The sequence below is a fragment of the Theropithecus gelada genome, chromosome 2 (assembly GCF_003255815.1).
Source record: "Theropithecus gelada isolate Dixy chromosome 2, Tgel_1.0, whole genome shotgun sequence".
NCBI lineage: Eukaryota > Metazoa > Chordata > Mammalia > Primates > Cercopithecidae > Theropithecus > Theropithecus gelada.
In genome coordinates, this window is record NC_037669.1 from 70,781,123 (window position 1) to 70,804,495 (window position 23,373).

General features: G+C 42.4%; 1 protein-coding gene across 1 annotated transcript in view; it reads left to right on the forward strand.

Annotated features, from left to right (window-relative positions):
* The window catches only part of FRMD4B (FERM domain containing 4B), a 210,511-nt gene that overhangs the window by 54,240 nt on the left and 132,898 nt on the right, over positions 1-23,373 (forward strand). Inside the window, exons 2-4 of the mRNA XM_025376574.1 lie at positions 10,961-11,026; positions 13,163-13,257; positions 22,396-22,488. Coding sequence (XP_025232359.1) covers positions 10,961-11,026; positions 13,163-13,257; positions 22,396-22,488 — 254 coding nt within the window. The remainder of the gene's footprint in view (positions 1-10,960; positions 11,027-13,162; positions 13,258-22,395; positions 22,489-23,373) is intronic.

Here is a 23,373-nt window from a genome sequence, read left to right on the forward strand (position 1 = left end):
AGACGGAGTCTTGCTCTGTCGCCCAGGCTGGAGTGCAGTGGCCAGATCTCAGCTCACTGCAAGCTCCGCCTCCCGGGTTCACGCCATTCTCCTGCCTCAGCCTCCCGAGTAGCTGGGACTACAGGCGCCCACCACCTCGCCCGGCTAGTTTTTTGTATTTTTTTTTAGTAGAGACGGGGTTTCACCGTGTTAGCCAGGATGGTCTCGATCTCCTGACCTTGTGATCCACCTGTCTCAGCCTCCCAAAGTGCTGGGATTACAAGCTTGAGCCATCGCCCCCAGCTGTATTTGTTTAATTGTTAATAGTTTCTTTTCTTCGCCTCACCTCTAAAGCAGTTGTTCTTAAAGAGATGATTTTGCACCCGTAGGGACATTTGGCAAGGTCTGGAGACATATGGGGGAGGATCTACTGACATTTAGTGGGTAGAGGTCAGGGGTGCTATTTAGCACCCTATAGTGCCCAGGACTATGCTCCACGATAATGAGTTATCTGGCTGCAAATACCAATGAGGTTGAGAACTGTAGGACAAGCTCCAGAGATAATGCCCTTTCAGTCTTATCAGCTGGTGTATATTAGTACCAAGAACAGGGCTTGCACTTAGAGAGTGCTCAGCACATATTGGTTAAGTGAATGAATAAACACATAATCCAGAGCTTTTCCACACTGAATTAATTACGTGTGTGCTAGGCTACATCTTAAGCCCAGAGTAATATGGAGTCAGGTCCAGGAGGCCACACAACTGACAAATATTGTCCTGTACCCTGAGTGTTCACATAAGCATGACAGAGCCATGGAAGCATCCCAGCAAGTGAAGATTAATTCCATCCTGACTGCCCAAGGAAGATCAATAGCAAACATAGACACCATTTTTAGCAGCTGCCCATATTTCATCAGCGTGGGGCCAGGAAGTGTAGCCAAGGGATGGTGATTGTAAAACCTTGCTCCTCTTCTGGCCTTGCTTTGAGACAGTGGCCTGAACCAGCCAACTCTGGTTTGGTGAGTCTAGATCAAGCTTTTCAGAGCAGTGTTAGGCTTTGCAATCAAGGTGATATATTAAGTGCCTAAGCTACATGTGATTTAATATGTAGGATGTATGAGATAGGAAACACTTTGTACAGAAGCAATATAGCCCTTAAGAGCATGGATTCTGGAGTCAGAACACCTAGGTTTACATCCTACTCTGCCTCTTCCTGGCCCTATTACCTCGTGGGATGGGTCAGCCATGTACCTTTTCTGAGCCTCAATGTTCTCATCCATAAAATGAAGGTAGTAATGGAATCCACCTTACAGAGTTGTTATGAAAATTCATTTAAAAGGCGCATATATATATATATATATATATATATATATAGAGAGAGAGAGAGAGAGAGAGAGAGAGTTGTGTGGTTTTTTTTGTTGTTGGTTTTGGGCTTTTTTCCTGTTTGTTTTTGTTTTTGAGACTGAGTGTTGCTCTGTCACCCAGGCTGGAGTGCAGTGGCACGACCTCGGCTCACTGCAACCTCCACCCCCTTGGTTCAAGCAATTCTCCTGCCTCAGCCTCCCAAGTAGCTGGGATTACAGGCATGCGCTACCGCACCCGGCTAATTCTTTTGTATTTTTAGTAGAGATGGGGTTTCACCATGTTGGCCAGGCTGGTCTCAAATTCCTGACCTCAGGTGATCCGCCCACCTCGGCCTCCCACAGTGCTGGGATTACATGCGTGAGCCACCATGCCTGGCCATAACGGCCCTTGTGTATGAATGAAAGGATTTGGGATAGTTATCAGGCACACAGTCAGCAGCTATTATTTTTGTTTGCGTTTCTCTTAAGGCACAGTACTCAACTATTCAATTTCAGCTTTGGCAAACTGAATTCTCCTCTTCTTTGTCATTCCTCCCCTCTTCCCTCGTTCAGTTTCCTTTTCTCCTTTGCTTCTTTTACACTGTCTGCTTTTCTTCCTCCCTCATTGTCTTTTTCCTTCTCCACTTCCAGTGAACCTTCAAGAGATGCACAGGAGTCCTACTTTGGTATGACTGATGGAACCTGAGATTCTACCCAACTTTATCACTGTATGACCAGGCACCACTTAACCTCTCTGCACTTCAGTTCAGTCATCTATGAAATCCAAACAGAAATCTCATGCCCGTAACCCCAGCACTTCGAGAGGCCTACATGGGAAAATTGCTTGAGTCCAGGGGTTCAAGACCAGCCTGGGCAATAAAGCAAGACCCCATCTCTACAAAAAAAAAAAAAATAGAAAAAGTTAGCCAGGCATGGTGGCACATGCCTGTGGTCCCAGCTACTCAGGAGGCTGAGGTGGGAGGACTGCTTGAGCCCAGGAGGTCGAGGCCGCAGTGAGTCATGTTCATTCCACTGTACTCCAGCCTGGGCAACAAAGCAAGACCCCATCTCAAAAAAAAAAGAGAAATCTAAACAATGACTCTCCCTGGTAGGGTTGTTGGCAGCATGAAAGAAGTCACTGCACATGTGAAGCACTCCATACTCGTGTGACATGTAGTAAGTGTTTGCTAGAAGCTAGTAGAATCATTTATTGACACTTAAAAAAGAAGTCTCCAGTGATTGCACATTGGGAGGGTAGGCACTGTCTTGAAAGAACTTGAGGGAAAATCACAGCTGACTCCATTTGGAGACATCTGTGTCAGTCTAGGCCATTCTCTGAACGGGAGTGTCAATAGCTCATATTCAGTCAACACCCAGAGATGATATAAAGGGGCCCTGTTCAGTTAGAGTTGACATCATTAGGATGAAATATAAAACTCCATCCACTCAATAGATCCCAAAGTAAGAACGTCCTAGATACATCTTTCTCCCGCTCTCCAGTTCCTCCAGAATATCTCATCTGATGAGGAGTTTAATAACACACCTTGTTCTCTGGGTGGAAAGAGTGTTTTTTATGTGAGTTTTTCTGGGCCAGGGCTTGGGAGTTGCCTGGAACATCCTCACTTTGGATTGTGCTCTGTCCGTTTAAATCATTTGTGAGCCAGATGCAGTGGCTGACAGCTGGAACCCCAGCACTCTGGGAAGCCAAGGCAGGAGGACTACTTGAGCCTAGGGGTTGAAGACAAGCCTGGGCAACATAGTGAGATCCCCATCTGTACAAAAAAATTAGCTAGGTGTGGTGGCACTTGCCTATAGTCCCAGCTATTCGGGAGGCTGAAGTAGGAGGATCACTCAAATTGGGGAAGTCAAGACTGCAGTGAGTCGTGGTCCTGCCACTGTACTCCAGCCTGGGTGACAGAGTGAGACCCTGTGTGGAAAAAAAAAAAATCATTTGTGAATGTATTTCAGTGTTAGCTGTGTCTGGGTTCTGAACAGTTAAGACGTTTCTTAACTCAGCAGATATTTATATACCATAGTCTCATCATGTGCCAGGCACTGTTCTAGGCCCTGCAGAGACAGTGGTGAACAAAGCAATCAAGCTCTTAGTTTTGGACCATTGTAGGGCTCAATTGGAAGTACGAAACCTACTTAGATAGCTGGGTTTTCACCCTTCCAGATGGCAGATTTCACTCTAGAAGGTGACCGCACAGAAAATCCTGAGGAGGCATTTTTATGAAGCAGGCCCTTTCTCACTAGGCGTTCGAAAAGGTCAAAAAGAACGAGAGAAAGAAGAAAAAATTTTTAAAAAGCTTGCTGCTTCCTTACCAATTTCATATGTTTCTGCTCCAAAGAACAACTAAAGCAAAACCAAAGTAGGCTGGGATTTTGGTCTTTTTGTGTAGCTATTTCCTGTTGCCTTTTAAGCTGACCCCAGTTGTTATGAATGGTTCCATACTGCCCTGTCTTGAATTGCCTTTTGGTTTCTTACCAACCCACTCTCCTCTCTCATCTCCTAAACTAGGCAGTGGGATTGGGGGCCAGGTTGGGGGAGTGTTCTCATATAGACTTGAACCCCATCATGGGCTGCCACATCAGGTCCCTCCTTGAAACCAGGGTTCTGGCTTATAGCCAATTCTCACTTCCCTTCTGATCTTCCTCATTTAACCACTGACCAGATGGACAAAGTCTTTCCATCAGTAATCAGCACTTGCACTCTGAGGACTGACTATTATCGGCTGGGGAGCAAACACAGGCCAGCTGGAGACCGAGGTGGGAGTTTTTATCCAACACATGTAATTGCCTTCGAATTCCTGGGGTTCAATGAGGGGAGAAGGTAGTGGGAAGGGGATCCAGTCAGAGTGGATGTGAAGAGAAGCCTTCCAAAGAGATCGTTTTTTAAATATGTTTTTTATTTCATCTGAAGCGTTGCTACTATTTGCTGCCACTAGATAGGGATCAATTCTGAAACTATTCTGATAGTCTCTGGGGGTTCAGAAATGATCCTGTATTTGTAAATATCATCATTGTGCTCCACGTACAGCTCTCTTCAAATATAACTCCTGTTTTCTTTTTTCGTTTTTTGTTTTTTGTTTTTTGTGGTTTTTGTCTTTAGAGACAGGATCTTGCTGCATTTCCCAAGCTGGTCTTGAACTGCTGGTGGGCTCCAGTGATCCTCCTGCCTCAGCTTCCCAAGTAGCTGGGACTACAGGCACACACCACAATGCCCGGTTAATTTGTTAATTTTTTGTAGAGATGCGTTCTCACTGTGTTGCCCAGGCAGGTCTCAAACTCCTGGGCTCCAACAATGCTCCCGCCTCAGCCTCCCAAGTTGCCGAGATTACAAGCGTGAGCCAACACACCTGGCGCAGGTCAGGTTTTAAGATAAATTTAAAATTCCCATTTGGGATTTTATTTTTTTCTGTTCGTTGTTATAATTTAAAAAGAAATTTTAATTGACACGTTGGGGAAAAAGTTCATTTGAATAATATGGTATTTATTATGTGAGTAACCTTGTTCAGGTCACTTACACTCTGGCCTGGGAGTCAGAGTCCTGAGTTTTAAGCCCAGGTCTGGCATTAACTAGCTGTGTGGCTTTGGGCACATCCATTCCTTAGTTTCCCCATGTTTCAAATAAGCAGTGGTTCATAGATACCTTCTGAGATGCTTTCTATTTATCAATTCCGCAGTTCTAACTACTTCTGTTCAAATTATTTTTTTCTGGAAGTCAAGTGAGTTTTCATGCCTGCTTCATGATTCTTTGTTTTTGTACCCACTCATCTGATCCATTGAAAATGGGCTGCGTGGGAAGTTTTCTCACCATTTGTCACTTTACAGTGTGTGTAGTACCATCTGTATTGCTAAGTGGTTGAGCGCTTTGGGCTTTGAATTTGGGTCTGGTTCTGCCACTTATGAATCTTGTTATTTATTATTTCTCTAACATCCGTTGGAGTGCTAAGAGCACCCACCTCATGTAAGCATCATGAGAACTGATTATGTAAAGTGCTTAGTGCAATACCTGGAATATAGAAAGTGCCTGTGAGTGGTATTACTGGTGTAATTAAAGCGCCTCGCTGGGTGCCAGGCACGCAGAAGACACTCAGAAACCAGTGGTTCCTTCTCTTTCTTTATTTCCCCTATAGCAGCTCTGGAGCATTTTTCTGCCGTATGCTTGTTAAGTGACATGTTAACTTTACCTGTTATTTATCTTCTTTAAAATGGGTCAGTAATATTCCTCCCGTTAAAAACGTGTGTTTTTTTAAATGGGAAAATATATAGATTACAGAAAAGCGTAGCTGTTGGTTTTCAAACAAATGGGGACTATAGTAATTGTGGGCCTCAGAAGTGGCTGATTTTATTCTCAGAGTTTCAGATTAAATGCTCTCAGGACATTTCTTATGAGGTTCAGAAAGGTCAAGTAACTTCTCTAAGGTAATACAGCTAGTAAGAGATAAACTACGATTTTGATCCAGAGTGTAACTGCATTAGAACTCCTGTGCGAGTTACATCACTTCTCAGGCCTCCATTTCCTGGTGGTTAAAATGAGGATGCCCCCTTGATAAGTTTGTGTAGAGGTTGAAATTCTATACATTAATGAGTGTTAAATGTCAAGCACTTTGCCTGGCCCACAGCAGGGTTTCTGTTTGTGTTGGTTGTGTCTCTTCACTGGCACCACTTAAATCAAGGTTTGCTCACTCAGATGACAGGACTCACTCCCAGAGCCTGGCTGGTCATACATACATTTGGGTGAACCAGAGACCACAAACCTCATTGGAATAAGGAACCACTCTGCCCTGCTTTGGCCAAATGTTGCCATGGAGGAAATCAAGCCCAGAATTTCCAGGTCTTACCATTTGTCAAAAGAAGTTGTCAATCTGGATTTTTAAATTATGTGGCATTACCTGATTTCTAATATTACCAACTAATATTTATTCATAAGCACTGTTGTGATGAACCTATCAGCAGAGCCATCTTTCCACAGAGGAAAGAGCTCAGTGAATATTGAACACCATGTGTGCTGTGTGGACATGTAACCCTGGTGTTTTTCTCTCTAGTTCATCTGTGCTCCCCTCTCCAGCCTGCCCTGTGTGGTGTTCCACCAAACCCTCAGGTGTTTGTTCATGCCCCTCCCCAGATGTCAGCCTCTCTTGGTTGGTGTATTGTCATCAATGGGAGCCTCAGTGATTATGAGTAGATGACCTTCTCATATTGATGACATCATTTGGAGAGTCTATGCTTTGGAACCCTTTTGTTTTGGTTTTGACACAGAAACTTGTGGAGTCTTATGAAGATGCTCTTAGTTGCAAGAAGCAGAATCCGGCTGGGCACTATGGCTCACATATGTAATCTCAACACTTCGGAAGTCCAAGGCGGGCAGGTCGCTTGAGCCCAGGAGTTCTTGACCAGTATAGGCAAGATAGGGAGACCCCGTCTCTGCAAAGAAAATATAAAAATTAGCCAGGCATGATGGCCTGTACCCATAGTCCCAGCTACTTGGGAGGTGGAGGCAGGAGGATCACTTGAGCCCAGGAGGTCGAGGCTGAAGTGAGCCATGTTTGTGCCACTGCATTCCAGCCTGGGTGACAGAGTGAGACTCTGTCTCAAAAATAAATAAATAAAGCAGAATCTTCCCTCTTAGCTTAAGAGAGGGAAAGAAAAGGACTATAAGTGACTGGAAAACATTAGGAACCCTGACAACAAGTCTCTTAAGCTTTTCTTCTTAGGTCACATGATTTCTCTTGCCGCCTCTTTTTTTTTTTTTTTTTTTTTTTTTTTTTTTTGAGATTGAGTCTTGCTCTGTCACCCAGGCTGGAGTGCAGTGGGGGCACAATCTTGGCTCACTGCAATCTCCACCTCCTGGGTTCAAGCAATTCTCCTGCCTCAGCCTCCCCAGAATCTGGGATTACAGACACACACCACTACACCCAGCTAATTTTTGTATTTTTTAGTAGAGACAAGCTTTCGCCATGTTGGTCAGGCTGGTTTCGAACTTCTGACCTCAAGTGATCCTCCTGCCTTGGCCTCGCAAAGTGCTGGGATTACAGGTGCTAGCCACCGCGCCCAACTCTCTTGCCTCCTTCTAGCTATTTGTCTCCCTCATTGTTTCTGCAGTTGGCTTTCCTTTTCTCCATACACACACAAACAATGGCTGCCCATAAACACCCAAGTTTTTAATCCTCTCAGACCCAATTCCAGATTCCCTGGACTGAGGTTCTGATTAGCCCAGCTTGAGTCAGGTATCTATCCCTTGCCCAATCAACTGAGGCCAAAGGGGCAGGACCAAGTAAAACCTAGCCACCAATGCCCAAGTTTGTCATGAAATGGTTAGGTGCATCAAAAAGATATCTACAATTGAATAGTCTAGAATAAAAATTATCTGGTGCTAAAAGGAATATTGACTAATATGAGGGAGGTCCAAAGCAAAATGGAAAGGCAAAAAAGATGATTTTTTTTTTTAAGACGGAGTTTTGCTCTTGTTGCCCAGGCTGGAGTGCAGTTATGCGATCTCGGCTCAGCCTCCCAAGTAGCTGGGATTACAGGCACCTGCCACAACGCCCAGCTAATTTTTTGTACCTTTAGTAGAGACAAGGTTTCACTATGTTGGATAGACTGGTCTCAAACTCCTGACCTCAGATCATCCACTTGCCTTAGCCCCCCAAAGTGCTGAGATTACAAGTGTGAGCCAACACGCCCAGCCTGATTTTTTAAAGTCAGGAAATAAACTTATTTGGATTATGGGACAACAGAGTAGCTTTAAATATTTTCTCAATTATGACATATTTCTTAATGGATTCATACTGTGTGATCTTTTGAGCATTATTTTATTATATCTTTCTGTAGGGCATACACCTAGGATTAGCTTTCGAAGGTTGTTTTACAAAAGAAGTAAAGTGATTTAAACTGACACATTTATTTATTTCTCTCTTAATTATATCCTCCTCTGGTATAGAAACACTGACAGATTTATTTATTTCTCTCTTAATTATTTCCTCCTCTGGTATAGAAAAGTAGAAAAAAAAAAGATGACTTTTTTTTTTTTTAAGTTAGACATTAATTCAAATCTTGACTTAACTGTTTTCTTGCCTAGGTAACTTTGAGTAAATTACCGTAAACTCTGTACCTCAATTTCCTGTCTGTAAAATGGGGATGTTGCCATGTCATAAATTTTTGCAGAGCTTTATAATGCATGTAAAGAGCCCAGCTCAGTGCCTAGAACTAATAAAGACTTGCTCCCTTACCCCTTGCCACCCAAGGTGTATATTTGACCTTGGCTTTGCAGAATTAAGGACATAGGCTGAGGCCATGAGACAAAGTAAAGCTTACTCACTTACCTCTTAGCACTACCTCAGTGGTTCCTGTGGGCCACATCTTCATAATACCATGATCTGACCAGCTGAGCTAGTTTTCAGACCCTTAGAGCCGACCGAGTTCGATCAAAACTATAAATTCAGTAATTCGTATTTTTCACATTGAAAACAGGTTACTTATCCCAGTCTGAGCCTCAATTTATCTGTTAAATGGGGATAATAATACCAATCCCAGAAGGTAACTGTGCCACTCAGAAATAATGTATATAAAACACTCATGCAATGCTGAATAGGTTGTTGGTACTCAGTAATGGAGGCTACTTTCTTTTTCAATTAGGTTTATATGTATCTGAGTTCCTAGATCTTATCATTTTGTACAGCGGCTTAGAGACAAAATGCTGCCCCTGCTTTTCAAAAGTGACCTAGCAATTCCGCATCCATGGACAAAGCTAGATGTGCAAAGTTCATGGTGACATTGCTTGTGATAGCAAAAGATTGGCAACAACCTGTGTCTGTTATTTAATTATCATGTATCCACACAATGATTGATACTATGGAGTCTTTAAAAAGAATGAGGTCCATCTATAGGTGCTGACATTGGAAAGATCAACAAGAAACATTGAATTTAAAAAGCAAGAGGCAAAACAGCAAGTGAAGCATAGTCCTACTTGAATTGAAAAAGAAAGAAACAACAACAATAAAAAATATGTATACACACACATACACGGATACACACATATACACACATATATGTCAGATTTCTGTATAGTTACACTCACGCAGAAATATTAAGAGTGCTTCATTTGCAAAACAATACATTCAACATAATATGTACTAAAGTAAAATAATATGAAATATTTTAATATGTAAATATATATCTGAAAATACATATAAAAGTGGTCTATGAGGATGCTTAAACTAACAGGATGGTAATTTCTGCAGATAAAATGGTTTGGAACATGAGTTAATCAAGGAGTATCTTGGCATTCAAAGATTTTTTTAGTATTGCAATTCTGAATAATAAAAACCTAAATATAATCAAAAATATATATATCAAACTGTTCTTAACTATGTATCTTAACTGTTCTTAACTATGGTAATGATAGTAAACTATGTTGGTGGACTAAAAGTAGGGGGAGAGTTTCCAAAATGAAGACTTTTCATTTTTATTTTAAGAGATGAGGTCTATGTTGCCCACAGGCTTGCGTGCAGTGGCTATTCAAAGGTGTGATCCTGGCTCACTACAGTCTTGAACTCCTGGCCTCAACCGATCCTCCCACCTCAGCTTCTTTAGTAGCTGGGACTGTAGGTGCATGCTACCATGCCCAGAGAGATGTTAAACACACCAATGAATAAATACATTTTTTTTCTTCTTTTTTTGGAAAAGGGTCTCTCTCTGTCACCCGGGCTGGAGTGCAGTGGTACAATCTCAGCTTACTGCAGCCTAAACCTCCCAGGCCAAAGTGATTCTCCCAACTCAGCCTCCTGAGTAGCTGGGACTACAGGCACATACCACTGTGCCAGGCTAATTTTTGTATTATTTGTAGAAAGGGGTTTCACTATGTTGGCCAGGCTGGTCTCAAACTCCTGGCCTCAAGTGATCCACGCTGATTGGCCTGATTGGCCTCCCAAAATGTGGGATTACAGGCATGAGCCACTGTGCCCAGCTGAATAAAGGGTTTGTTTGTTTGTTTTCTTTTTTGAGACAGAGTCTCACTGTGTCACTCAAGCTGTAGTGTAGTGGCATGATCTCAGCTCACTGCAAACTCCACTGCCCAGGTTCAAGCAAATTCTCATGCCTTAGCCTACTGAATAGCTGGGATTACAGGTGTGCACCACATGCCTGGCTATTTTTTTGTAGTTTTAGTAGAGACGGGGTTTCACTATGTTGCCCAGGCTGGTCTCAAACTCCTGGCCTCAAGCGATCTGCCTGCCTCTGCCTCCCGAAGTGCTAGGATTACAGGCGTGAGCCACTGTGCCCGGCTGGCTTTTTTTTTTTTTTTTGAATAAAACATTAATTCCAGGAAAAATATAGTAGTTTCCTCTGGGATGAAGACCTACTTTACATAGAATAATTTTGTGTGCATTGTTTGAACTCGGTGGACTGTATGGACATTATTTTTGCAATCTATTGACTAGCCTGTGCTATTTGTTCTTCTTTTAAATCCAGTTACTCCCATATAATAAATCTGTTTCTGGCCAAGCCTGTTTATTAACTCAACTAAAGCCATTTTTAGGCTGAGAACATCTCATCTAAAATAAATGACACAATGAGTCCAAAGGTTTGCTTGCCAGCCGTGGCCCTGACACCACTCTTGCTGTCTTGTTTCTGCAGATGACAGAAGGCAGGCACTGCCAGGTGCACCTCCTGGATGATAGGAGACTGGAGCTGCTGGTTCAGGTAGGTGTTGCCCACGTGGGCGTTGCCCAGATAGGTTTTGCCCGGGTAGGTGTTGCCCAAGTGGGTGTTACACAGATAAGTCTTGCCCAGGTAGGCTTTGCCCACACAGGGACAGCTCATTCTCCTTCCCTCTCTGAGCCTCTTAGTCTGTATTCAGTCTTCTCCGTTATCTTTGCCTCAAAGCCAATGACTCAGAATTGATCAAGGGGGAGAAAAGCATCTTAAAAGTCAGAACACTTGGTCCATATGTTAGAGCAATTACAGCCTGGTGACATGGATTCAGAGACACTTAGGTTCCAATCTCAGCTTGACACTTAATAGCTCTGTGACCCTGGGAAATTGACATTACTTCTCTGACCTCTTGTCGGCAAATTGGAAACTGTAGTACTTCCTGAAAGGATTATTGTGAGGTGAGAATCTGTATTCTGCCACTGTCCAGCTACATGGTGTTGTGTAAGTGAAATACCCAGTTTCATCAACTGTGAACTGCCTAGGCTTCTCAGAAGAATTATGGTTAAAAATCAAGCTAGATTATATATGTGAGTGAAATCTCTTTGTAAAATATATGGCACTATATAAGTGATTTTATATATATAATCACTTTTTTTTTTTTTTCCCCCAGACAGAGTATTGCTCTGTCGCCCAGGCTGGAATGCAGTAGCACAATCTCAGCTCACTGCAAACTCTGCCTCCCGGGTTCAAGTGATTCTCCTGCCTCAATGTCTTGAGTAGCTGGGACTACAGGCCACCGCCACCTCACCTGGCTAATTTTTGTATTTTTAGTAGAGACAGGGTTTCACCATGTTGGCCAGGCTGGCCTCGAACTCCTGACCTCAAGTGATCCACCCTCCTCAGCCTCCCAAGATGCTGGGATTACAGGCATGAGCCACTGCGCCCAGCCAACTGATGATATTACAATTGTTGATGCTTCTCTTTCTATTCACCCAACACTCTGGACCAAGAGTCTTTAAAAATTGTGAACGTCCCTGCGGACAGGCCACACCTACAGCTAGCCTAGAATTTTCTCCTCTAACCAAACCTAAATTCTTTTCTCTTCTGAGGCCTGTCCCTAGCCCACTATGCTTAGGCTTCAATTAGAGTGAAATAATACAGTCAACAGTAGCTCTGCCCAAGTAGACCTTTAGTCTGGATGTCTGCCTGTTTCTTTTCTTTTTTTTTTTCTTTAAATCATGTCCATTTTTATCCCCAACAGCCATCGCAATATACCCTAAGCTGTTTGACTCAAAGTTTAGAAAGAATCCATCCAGAGTGCCCTCCTGCAAGCATTCCCCTTTTCTTCCCCAGTCCCTCCAAATCCAGCATCAATTGTCACTCCAGGTATTCTGGCTGGTTCCAAGCCCATGCTTCTTCTCAGCAGATCCAGAGCTTCCCAAAAACTTATAGATTACATCCTTCTTCTAACTAGGTGCTCATTACTGTTGATGATGATGTGTGGAATGGGTACAATTTCTCTATCTTAGGAAGGAAAAGCTTAGGCTTTAGAAGGAGACAGACTAGGTTCAGATCCCTGCTCTTACTAACAATGTAACATCAAGCAAGGTGCTTAACCACTGTGGGCCTTGGTTGACTCATTTATAAAATGGAAATAAAAAGCCTACCTCATAGCTCATTATAAGGATTAAATGATAATGGATATAAGTTCAGCATAATACATGGAAACTATTATTATTATTATTTTCATTAGCAGCCCCACAACTTTGAGTCTTGGGCTTCTTCAGCTGGCCACCAAGAAGCAAAATGATTCCCGCAATCTTTTATATATCACAGATAACCAAGCAGCAAGCTGTTTAATATTCTTTGTCTTGGGCATTAGCACCACATTACATATAAAAGAGTATTTTTTCCAAAACATCTTAGTAAGTGCACCTTAGAGGGGAAATTGCAAACACATGAAAACAATAGTCTCATTGATATTCCTATTCCCATCTCTTCTCCTTCCCACAATTCTTAAAGAATTGTCTATAGTACATCAACCTAATCCACAAACAAGGGCAGGTAATTAAAAAAAACAAACAAATAAACAAAAGGTGCTTTAAACCGTTTAGGGCAGAGGAAGGTGGTAGCAGTAAGAGAGAGGCAACCAAATTGCTTCTAACCAGATTTTTATTTTGACAGCCCAAACTTTTAGCAAGAGAGTTGCTGGACCTAGTGGCTTCACATTTCAACCTGAAAGAAAAGGAGTATTTTGGAATAACATTCATAGATGACACGTAAGTCTTTTAATAGTTTTAGTTGCTTTACCTTTTGCCTGGGCTACCTACTTGCTGTCATCCATGATTAACAAAAAAGGAAATAAGTCCTCCAGGATTCAGAACGTGTCCTGCTTAGCTAAAGGTTTTTTAATATGCGATTTTTCTCCTAGGACTATTGCAAAGGGAGAAGAAAAGGGATACGGACCATTTTAGGAACTCAAAATATTGTTTAAGTGTTTTAGAAATTTGTAGTAGTGAGTTTGTTATTCCTGATTCCAGTGTATCTTCTCATGTCTTTGAATGTGATTGTGCTTGCTAATTATCTTATATATCAGTGATAGAAATACTAAATATTTACTCACATCTTGAAACTGAGTTGATGTGTTGGTGTTGGTGGCAAGAGAGCTTAAAGGCAAATTTGTGGCCCACTCAAAAAACATGTATATAGTTTAATACGGAAGGAACTTTTAAACTACCACGTAGGTCCATTTTATGTTGCCTTCTCAACTATCTTTTTCTTTTTTTCCTTTTGCCTTTTATGCTAAGTTGTTGAATGTTGTATGTATTTGTCAACAATATATATGCTCCCCAAAACAAGGCAGGTAAATAAAAATAAATTCATGGGGATTTAACACTCTAAGCAAATGTGTTTGGACTTACTAGCTCTTTTCTCTCTCTCTCTGTGTGTGTGTGTGTGTGTCTGTGTGTGTGTGTGTGTATCTGTCTGTCTTTTTTATGGCAGCCCAATTTGCCACATTATATGCAGCCCAATACATTATCAGAGGAATCCTTCCTCTTTCTGCAGATAATTTCCAAAGAGCTCCTTAAATATTAAAATGCAAGAAGATGTGTTCCAGACATAAAATCTGTTGGCCAACCACCCAGCATTCTTTGTATAATGCTGCCAATTTAAATGTTTTTCAGTTCTTCAGTTTAATCAGGTGGAAAATCATCTCAAGAAAGAGTTAATTTGCTTGTAACATCTTGTGGCTTCTGATCATTCTCAGCCTGCGTGGGCTGTGAGCCTAGGACCTCCAGGATATGCCAGCAGGCTCAGGACTTGCGCTGGGCAAAAACCAGGCAGCTGAGTTATCAGGCGGAGTAGAAAAACCTGAAAACTTTGATTCTGGACTGAGGATATTTCCCAAAGAGGACTCGACAAGGCAGAAGAGAGTACACTAGACATCTCTCACCTCACTCTGAATCACTCAGCAGCTACCATTTGAGAGGCTCTGTATGACCTGTCCTCTACTGGATGAAATGGGAAATGCCGATGTCCATAGCCAGCACCAACTCCTGCGAATCAGTGATTGAACATGCACAAATGTAGGCTGACTCCAAATGTGGATGAAATCATAGCAAACAGTATGAGACATAAAGCCATAAATATACAATGGCTAGGTTATGTGGTATAAATTGTAACTGCTATAAGGACTATAATTTAGGCAGAGGTCACATAGAATAGGGGTTAACAACATGAATATTGGAGTAATTTATTCATTGAAAAAATAATGGCTGGGTGTGATAGTTCACACTTACAATCCCCGCACTTTGGAGGGCCGAGATGGGCAGATCCCTTGAGTCCAGGAGTTTCAGAGCCACCTAGGCAATATAGGGAGACCCCATCTCTACAAAAATAAAAATAAAAAAAATCAGCCAAGCATGGTGACACACATCTGTAGTCCCAGCTACTCGGGAGGCTGAAGTGGGAGGACAACTTGAGCCCAGGAGGTGGAGGCTGCAGTGAGCTATAACAATGGCACTACTGCCGTCCAGCCTGGGCAACAGAGTGAGACGTTGTCTCAAATATATATATATATTTACATTAAGAGTGGCTCACACCTGTAATCCCAGCACTTTGGGAGACCAAGGGAGGGAGTATTGCGTGAGGCCAGGAGTTCAAGACCAGCCTAGACAACATAATGAGACCCCATCTCTACCAAAAAAAAAAAAATTAAAAATCAGCCAGGTGTGGTGATGTACAACTCTAGTCCTAGACACTTAGGAGACTGAGTCTGAGGTGGGAGGACTGCGTGAGCCTAGGGGTTCAAGGGTACAGTGAGCTTATGATCATGCCTCTGCACACCTGCCGAGGCAATAGAGCAAGACCCCATCTCTAAAAATAGAAAATAAAATAGTTTTTGAATGCCCGCTCAATGCCAGGTGTTGTTCTAGATCACAAGGATTCAGCTAGGAGTAACACAGACAAGGCCCCTGCTTTTATGGAGCTCATATTGCAATGGTATAGTCTAGCATAACAAGTAAACAAACAGATAAATCAAAGGAATATCAGCAAGTATAAGTGCATTGAAGAATATAAAAGGCCATGACCAAGAAAACTTGAGGTCAGTTTTAGACAGGGTGGACTAGGACAGGATCTAGGAGGTGACATGTAATGAAAAGCAAGAGCCAGTTGTGCAAAAATTTGGGGAGGCATTACAAACAAAAACCAGTGCAAAACTCCTGAGGTGGGGCTGAGCATGACTTTTGTGATTTGTTTTTTGAGAAAGAAAAAACAAGGCTGGGCACAGTGGCTCACATCTCTAATCCCAGCACTTTGGGAGGCTGAGGCAGTCAGACCAACTTGGGCCTAGGAATTCCAGACCAGCCTGGGCAACATGGTGAAACCCCATCTCTACTAAAAATACAAAAAAAAAAAAAAAAAAGTAAGGGGGCATAGTGGTACACACCTGTAGTCCCAACTCCCCGGGAGGCTTAGGTGGGAGGATTGCGTGAGCCCAGAAAGTGGAGGTTGCAGTGAGCCATGATCTCACCACTGCACTCCAGCCCAAGCGACAGAGCGAGATCCTGTCCCAAACAAAAACAAAGCCAGTGTGATGAGAGTACAGATTAAGAGGCAAAGTGGTACAGGATGAGGGTTGAGAGGGAGGCAGGAGCAGGTATCAGAGAATCTTGATAGCTAGCTGTGTGACCTTAGATCAGTTACTTAACATCTCTGACACTCAAGTTTTCTCATCTGTATGCTGGACATAATAATAGTGACTTATATAGTATGTACTACATAAGGCACCTATAATAGGGTACTAGTATTCAATACTATTAAATCAGGTGAGGTATGCAGAGTATATCTCACAGGCCCACAATAAAAGGGAGCTATTGTCCCAATGTATTGCAATAAGGGAGTGTTGAGAAGGAAACTGAAGGAGGACTGGAGTAGGCGTCACACAGACGACTAACTAAAATTGGATCTTGCAAGTCAGGTAGACTTTAAATAGATGGGAGGGGAGATGGGAGGTGACATTCTAGGCAAGAGTTATTTTGTGGGCAAATGCATGAACATGGCAACAAACAAGGTACATTTGCCCAAGGTTGAAGACGTTGGCCTGATCATGGGGACAAGATCATAGGTGAGCCTTGTTAGTCACACAGATAGAGGAGGCACACCCAGGCCATGGAAGGATGTTATAGGGAGGAGGAATGTGGCTTTTGACTTGCAGTGTCAGAGGTCCCTCAGGCTGCAATGTTTGTGGCAGACTGGAAAAGAGGGTCCTGGCCACATGGGAGGCTTCGGGAAAAGCTCCAAGCTCAGTGGAATATAAACCAGACAGTGCATAAGTAAGGGGTTCAGACTGTAAGACTTTCTCTTCAGAAAGAAAAGAAATAATAGGCCAGGTGTGGTGGCTCACACCTGTAATCTCAACACTTTGGAGGCCGAAGTGGGTGGATCACCTGAGGTCAGGAATTTGAGACCAGCCTGGGCAACACAGCAAAACCCCATCTGTACTAAAAATACAAAAATTAGCTGGGCGTGGTGGCGGGCGCCTGTAATCCCAGCTACTCAGGCACCTGAGGCACGAGGATCACTTGAACCTGGGAGGTAGAGGTTGCAGTGAACCGAGACTGTGCCACTCCAGCCTGGGTGGCAAAGCGAGACTCTGTCCAAAAAGAAAAAAGAAAAGGAATAATAGGAATGACTTCCTTCAATTATTTGGGCCACCCTTCTCATTGTCTGCTCTGAGATTTCTTTCTCAAAACTACGCTGGGAGAAGAATGGCTCACACAGCCTTTGGCTGAGCCAAAGGAGATAACTATAATTATGTTCTTTCCAAGAACCCTGGCTCCAAAATGTCCTCTGTGCACTCCCCTGCAAGCGAAGGCAGAGTCTCTTTCTGAATTATGACCAGTTTGGGGAGGTGTCTCCTGGCTCTAGTCGTGTTTATTTTCAGAAGAAGTATGAGCGGGGCTGTTGAGGGGGTGGAAATTGGCCATTTCTACCTTTCTGGGGAGCGGGCCTGGAAAATTGCTGATGTCTAAGGGTGTCTCCTTGGAATGTCTTGGTCACAAGCCTAGTGCTTTTTCTTTGTCTGGTAAATATTTTTGGAAAGTATTTTCTTTCAGCACTTCCCTCCTGCCTCCCTTCGCCCCCGTAAAACCACTGAGTGAGGGCCCTCCCAGGATGCCGTCTGAGTTGCATTTTCCAGCCTAGATGCCACAAGCGTCTTTTGCCTTTGGTGAACTTTAAATAGAGGAAGGCAAAGCTGAAAGGAACATTTTGTCAATGAAAGTAGCTACTGTCTACAACTCATCCACAGACCAAGAGGAGAAACGGAAAAATAGATGGCAATTACATAATAAAAGCAGTGATGATGACCAACAATAGATTCAAGGTCACGTTATGGGGAGAGGGATAGAGTTTCTGAGATTAAGCTAGTTAGTGCCTTGCGCAGCTCTGTGTGCAAAGTGAGTCTTTCACCCCTAGAGGGCAGTCACGGCCCTCCTGAGGCACCAGCCCTTCAGGTCACCATAATGGTTCCATCTCTTCACCCATTTCATTTTTTGTTTTGCCTTCTCATGTTTTGAACGGCTTTGCTAAATAAGCTTTGTTAACCAAGAAATAACAAATGGACTTTACAACACAACTGTGACTTTTGATCACTGTCCCTTCCAATGGGACTGTGACAATGGGCCTTCTGTTGATATAATTCTAGCCAAAAATAAAACTTGCTTTGTGGTTAGTCTGCACTCCTGATAGGGGTGGATATGGCTGTCTTTTTAAGAAATTGGTTAGGTCTATTATATTTACTGATGGGAAAACCTGACAAAAGCAAGTTATAAGCAATAAATAACCTTGATTACATTTCAGTAGTAGAATTATGGGCATTTAAAAAAAAATTCTTCTAGACTTTTTCCTCTTGATGAGATTGTGGGTAGATTTTTTTTTAAATCTAATTTGTAATTTATCCTTTTAAAAAAACTATTTCATATTATATATGCATGAATATCTTCTTTAATGTCATGGTTGAGTCCAGTCCCTTTTGATTACCTTCCCACTGCAACTGTAGTTTCTTCCACAGAGGTAACCAGTACTAGCAAGTTGCTGTGTGACTCTCCAGAAATATATCTAAAAATGTTCATCAATATTTAATAGTGTTTTGAGTGTGCATCTGTGGTTAACATAATTGGTTTATGCTGTATGTGTTATTGTACAACTTGCTTCATTCTTTCATAGACACCATTCCATGCAAGTTCATATAAATATACATTATGCTTTCAATTTCTTTTTAGAGACAGGGTCTCACTCTGTTTCCCAGGCTGGAGTGCAGTGGCATGATCATAGCTCACTGCAGCCTTGAACTCCTGGGCTCCAGTGATCCTCCTGCCTTAACCTCCTGAAATGCTGGCATTACAGGTGTGAGCCACCATGTCTAGCCTGTTATGCTTTTAAAATCATACATCTTTCCTAAGAAAACTTTTGAGATCTGATACTATAAAATATGTTATATATTTTAAGACACACATTTGACCACCTGTGAAACTGGGATGTGTCTTTAAATCAGTGGCATCCTAAACTTGATGAAATATAGTGTAAGACTCTCTTAATGTCAGTCTCCTATCTTATTATGTTTTACATACAAGTGCAGTAGTTCTAAGGACCTCCCCTTGTGTTACTTAATCAGCTTATTTATCTTTATAATATTCCTGCAAGGAAAGCTGGGAACAGGTATCAAAAGCCTTGTCTTGTAACTATGGAAACAAAGACACACTCTTTCCAGCGTTTAACCGGCTAAGTATCAGAGACTGAGTCAGAAGTCATTATAAAAGCTGATTCAGCCGGGCGCGGTGGCTCAAGCCTATAATCCCAGCACTTTGGGAGGCCGAGGTGGGTGGATCACAAGGTCAGGAGATCGAGACCATCCTGGCTAACACAGTGAAACCCCGTCTCCACTAAAAATACAAAAAAAAAAGAAATTAGCCGGGCGTGGTGGCGGGCGCCTGTAGTCCCAGCTACTCGGGAAGCTGAGGCAGGAGAATGACGTGAACCCGGGAAGCGGAGCTTGCAGTGAGCGGAGATCGCGCCACTGCACTCCAGACTGGGCGACAGAGCGAGAATCCGTCTCAAAAAAATAAAAATAAATAAATAAATAAATAAAATAAAAGCTGATTCAACTCTCTGGTCTCATTTTCTCCAGTACTGAAAGTCCTGGGTACTTTTATATACAAGTCCACTGGGTGGGGTGGCGGGGAGTAGGGAGGAAGAAAGGAAGTCCTGAATTCAAATCCCAGCTCTAGCACTTTCCTCACTGGCTTATTGTAAAATATAGCTTTAATGTATAAAGAGTTCCAACTTGGTTGGCACAGGGTCATTGCTCAATAGAGACTAGCTATTGTTATTATTACTACTGCTAATATTATTATTTATTCTCACTTTTCCTGTTTACTTATAATGAATGCAGCCTAGAATTTTCTGATATTGTTTTTTAATTTTTTACTCAAGGACTAAAAGGTTTTTGAAAATGTCTTCTGGCCCATTCTAGATTTTATTACATTTTGACACGCTATCCTACCACCATCAGCATGTTCTTAGATTGAATTTTATGTAAGCAAGTAAAAGAGGGTCTATGCCCTCTGGGAATTTACAGCCTAAAATGGATGAACTAGTTGGACAACCTCGGAAAAGGCACGTAAACAGTTCTGAGCCCCGGTGTCCTTTTGATACCTCAAGGGTCGAAATCTAGAGAGAACTGTTTATGAACTTGGTGAGGCTCTTGAGTAAGTAAAATAAGCAAGTACATGCTTAAATCTTAGTAAGCCTATAATATATATACAGAAGTGGCACTCAGAGAGTATTTGACCTGTACTTTTTTTTTTTTTTCTTTTTGAGGTGGAGTCTTGCTCTGTCACGCAAGCTGGAGTGTAGGGGCACGATCTCGGCTCACTGCAACTTCTGCCTTCTGGCTTCAAGTGATTCTCCTGCCTCAGCCTCCCAAGTAGCCGGGATTACAGGCATCCGCCACCACTCTCAGCTAATTTTTGAATGTTTAGTAGAGACGGGGTTTCACCATGTTGGCCAGGCTGGTCTTGAACTCCTGACCCCAAGTGATCTGCCCACCTTGGCCTCCCAGAGTGCTGGGATTACAGGCATGAGCCACCGTGCCTGGCCTTTTTTTTTTTTTTTTGAGACAAGTTCTCCTTCTGTTGTCCAGACTGGGGTGTGGTGGCACAATCATAGCTCACTGCAGCCTCAAACTCCTGGGCTCAAGCAATCCTCCCACCTCAGCCAATTCTCCCACCTCAGCCTCCTAAAGTGCTGGGATTAGAGGCATGAGCCACTGTGCCTAGCATCAACCCTGTACTTTCTTAAAAAGCTGTTATTGTTGTGTGTCTGGTTTTTTGTTTTTGTTTTTGCTTTTGTTTTGAGACAGGGTCTCATTCTGTTGCCTAGGCTGGAATGCAGTGGCATGATCACAGCTCACTGCAGCCTTGACTTCCCTGGGTCCAAGTGATCCTCCCACTTCAGCCTCTGTAGAAACTGGGACAGGAGGCACGCACCACCACACTAGGCTAATTTTTTCTGTATACTTTGTAGAAATCGGGTTTCACCATGCTGCCCAGGCTGCTCTCAAATTCCTGGGCTCAAGCAATCTGCCTGCCTTGGCCTCCCAAGTGCTAGGATTACAAGTGCTAGACGTGAGCCACTACACCCAACCTGTGTGTTGTATTTCATTGAACCAGAAGTTTTCTCCTTGATTATCTAAAATATTTCATATTTCATAAAAATGTAATATTAACATATGGCCTAGTTTTTTACCTCGAAAGTCAACTAATGTTACCAGTTTTTTGTTTTTCCTCTCAGCTTTTTGTAATATATACATGCACATATGTATGTTTGTTCTTTGTTTAATTTAAAAAATGGCTGTATACTTGCTGCTATGCGTCTTGCTTTTTCATTTAATATTGTACCTTGGAAATTGTTCAAAATAGGTTTATAAAGAGGCTTTCTGGCTTTTTTTTCTTGTTGTTTAAAGACAGGGTCTGGTTATGTTGCCCAGGCTGGAGTACAGTGGCTGTTCACAGCTGTGATCATGGCACACTGCAGCCTCGAACTCCTGGGCTCAAGGCAATCATCCTGCATCAGCTTCCTGAATAACTGGGACTACATGTGTGTGGCACCACACCCATGTTCTTCAGCCTATTTTATGGCTGCATTGTATTTCACTCTATAGTTTTGTTTGTTTGTTTGTTTTGAGGGGGTTGGGGGTTTGTTTGTTTGTTTTTTAGACGGAGTTTCACTCTTGTTGCCCAGGCTGGAGTGCAATGGCGCAATCTCAGCTCACTGCAATCTCCGCCTCCCAGGTTAAAGTGATTCTCCTGCCTCAGCCTCCCGACTAGCTGGGATTACAGGCATACGCCACCATGCCTGGCTAATTTTTTGTATTTTAGTAGAGACAGGGTTTTGCCATGTTAGCCAGGCTGGTCTCGAACTCCTGACCTCAGGTGACCAGCCCGCCTCGGCCTCCCAAAGTGCTGGGATTATAGGCATCAGCCACTGGCGCCTGGCCACTCTATAATTTTAAATAATTTTTTAAAACAATATCCTCTTGGACATTGAAGTTATTTCCACCCCTTTTGCTATTTCAAATGATGCCACAGCGAGTGATTTCATATACAAATTATTTCTCACATGTGCAAGTTTGCCTTGATATACTCCTGGAAATGGAAATGCTGGTTCAGAAGCAAGTGCTTTCACAGTTTTGAAAGAAATTGCTGAGTTGGTCTCATTACCAGTTGTAACAGGTTGTGCTCCTACCATCAGTGTATGAGAGCAACGATTTCCCCGCAGCTTTGCCAACACTGTATGTTGCTGAACTTTTCTGACTTTCTGTTGAATCCTTTTTCTTTGCTTTGCTCTCACAGAGGTCAGCAGAACTGGCTACAGTTAGACCACCGAGTTCTTGACCATGATTTGCCCAAGAAACCAGGCCCAACCGTTTTGCACTTTGCTGTGAGGTATGTATCCACAGACCCAGTTAGCATCCCTCTTTTTTTCTGTTATTTTTGGTTTTCGTGTGTGTTTTCTTTTCTGTTTTTTACATTTCTGGTGATTAGAGATAGCGAATAAAAAGAGAAGAGACCTATCAAAACATTATCATTTGAAAGAGATTCTCTACTGTCTTGGTCTGAGGACCAAGTTACCATAGATACTGTAGAGCTGTTTTCTTTGAAGATGAAGGATAGAGTCGCCTTCCTTTATTCCTCAAAGCCTCTTAGATCAATTTAAAGCTGAAAAACATGGGTAATATATTTTAATACATAAGCCTGTTTCTCACTCAACATATTTTTAAGATTCCTATTATTTGAAATATGACAAACATTTGCTATTACATTTTAGGTAGCAATAATGTTTTCTACAGACTTGGAAATAATTGAATTTTATACAATTTGATGCCTTAATTTGAATAGAGCATAAAATACAAACAAATGCTTAAGGAAATAATTAACAGTACAGGGACCTGAATTCCATTCACATGCACAGAGACTGCTGAAAATAATGCAGAGTCCTTGACTTGTTCTCTGAGGTCTGCTTGGGCAAGTCACTTAACTGTATCCTGAAATGGATGCATTCAACTAGATCAGTAATTTCTCAAATCCATCTCATGATAGAACTATTTTTTTAGTTCACAATCTAAAACAAACAAACAAAATATGTTATAAGATGTAATACCGGCTGGGCACAGTGGCTCATGACTATAATTCCAGCACCTTGGGAGGCTGAGGCAAGTGGATCACTTAGGAGTTTGAGACCAGCCTGGCCAACGTGGCAAAACCCCATCTCTACTAAACATACAAAACAAAATTAGCTGAGCTTGGTGATGTGCTCCTGTAATCCCAGCT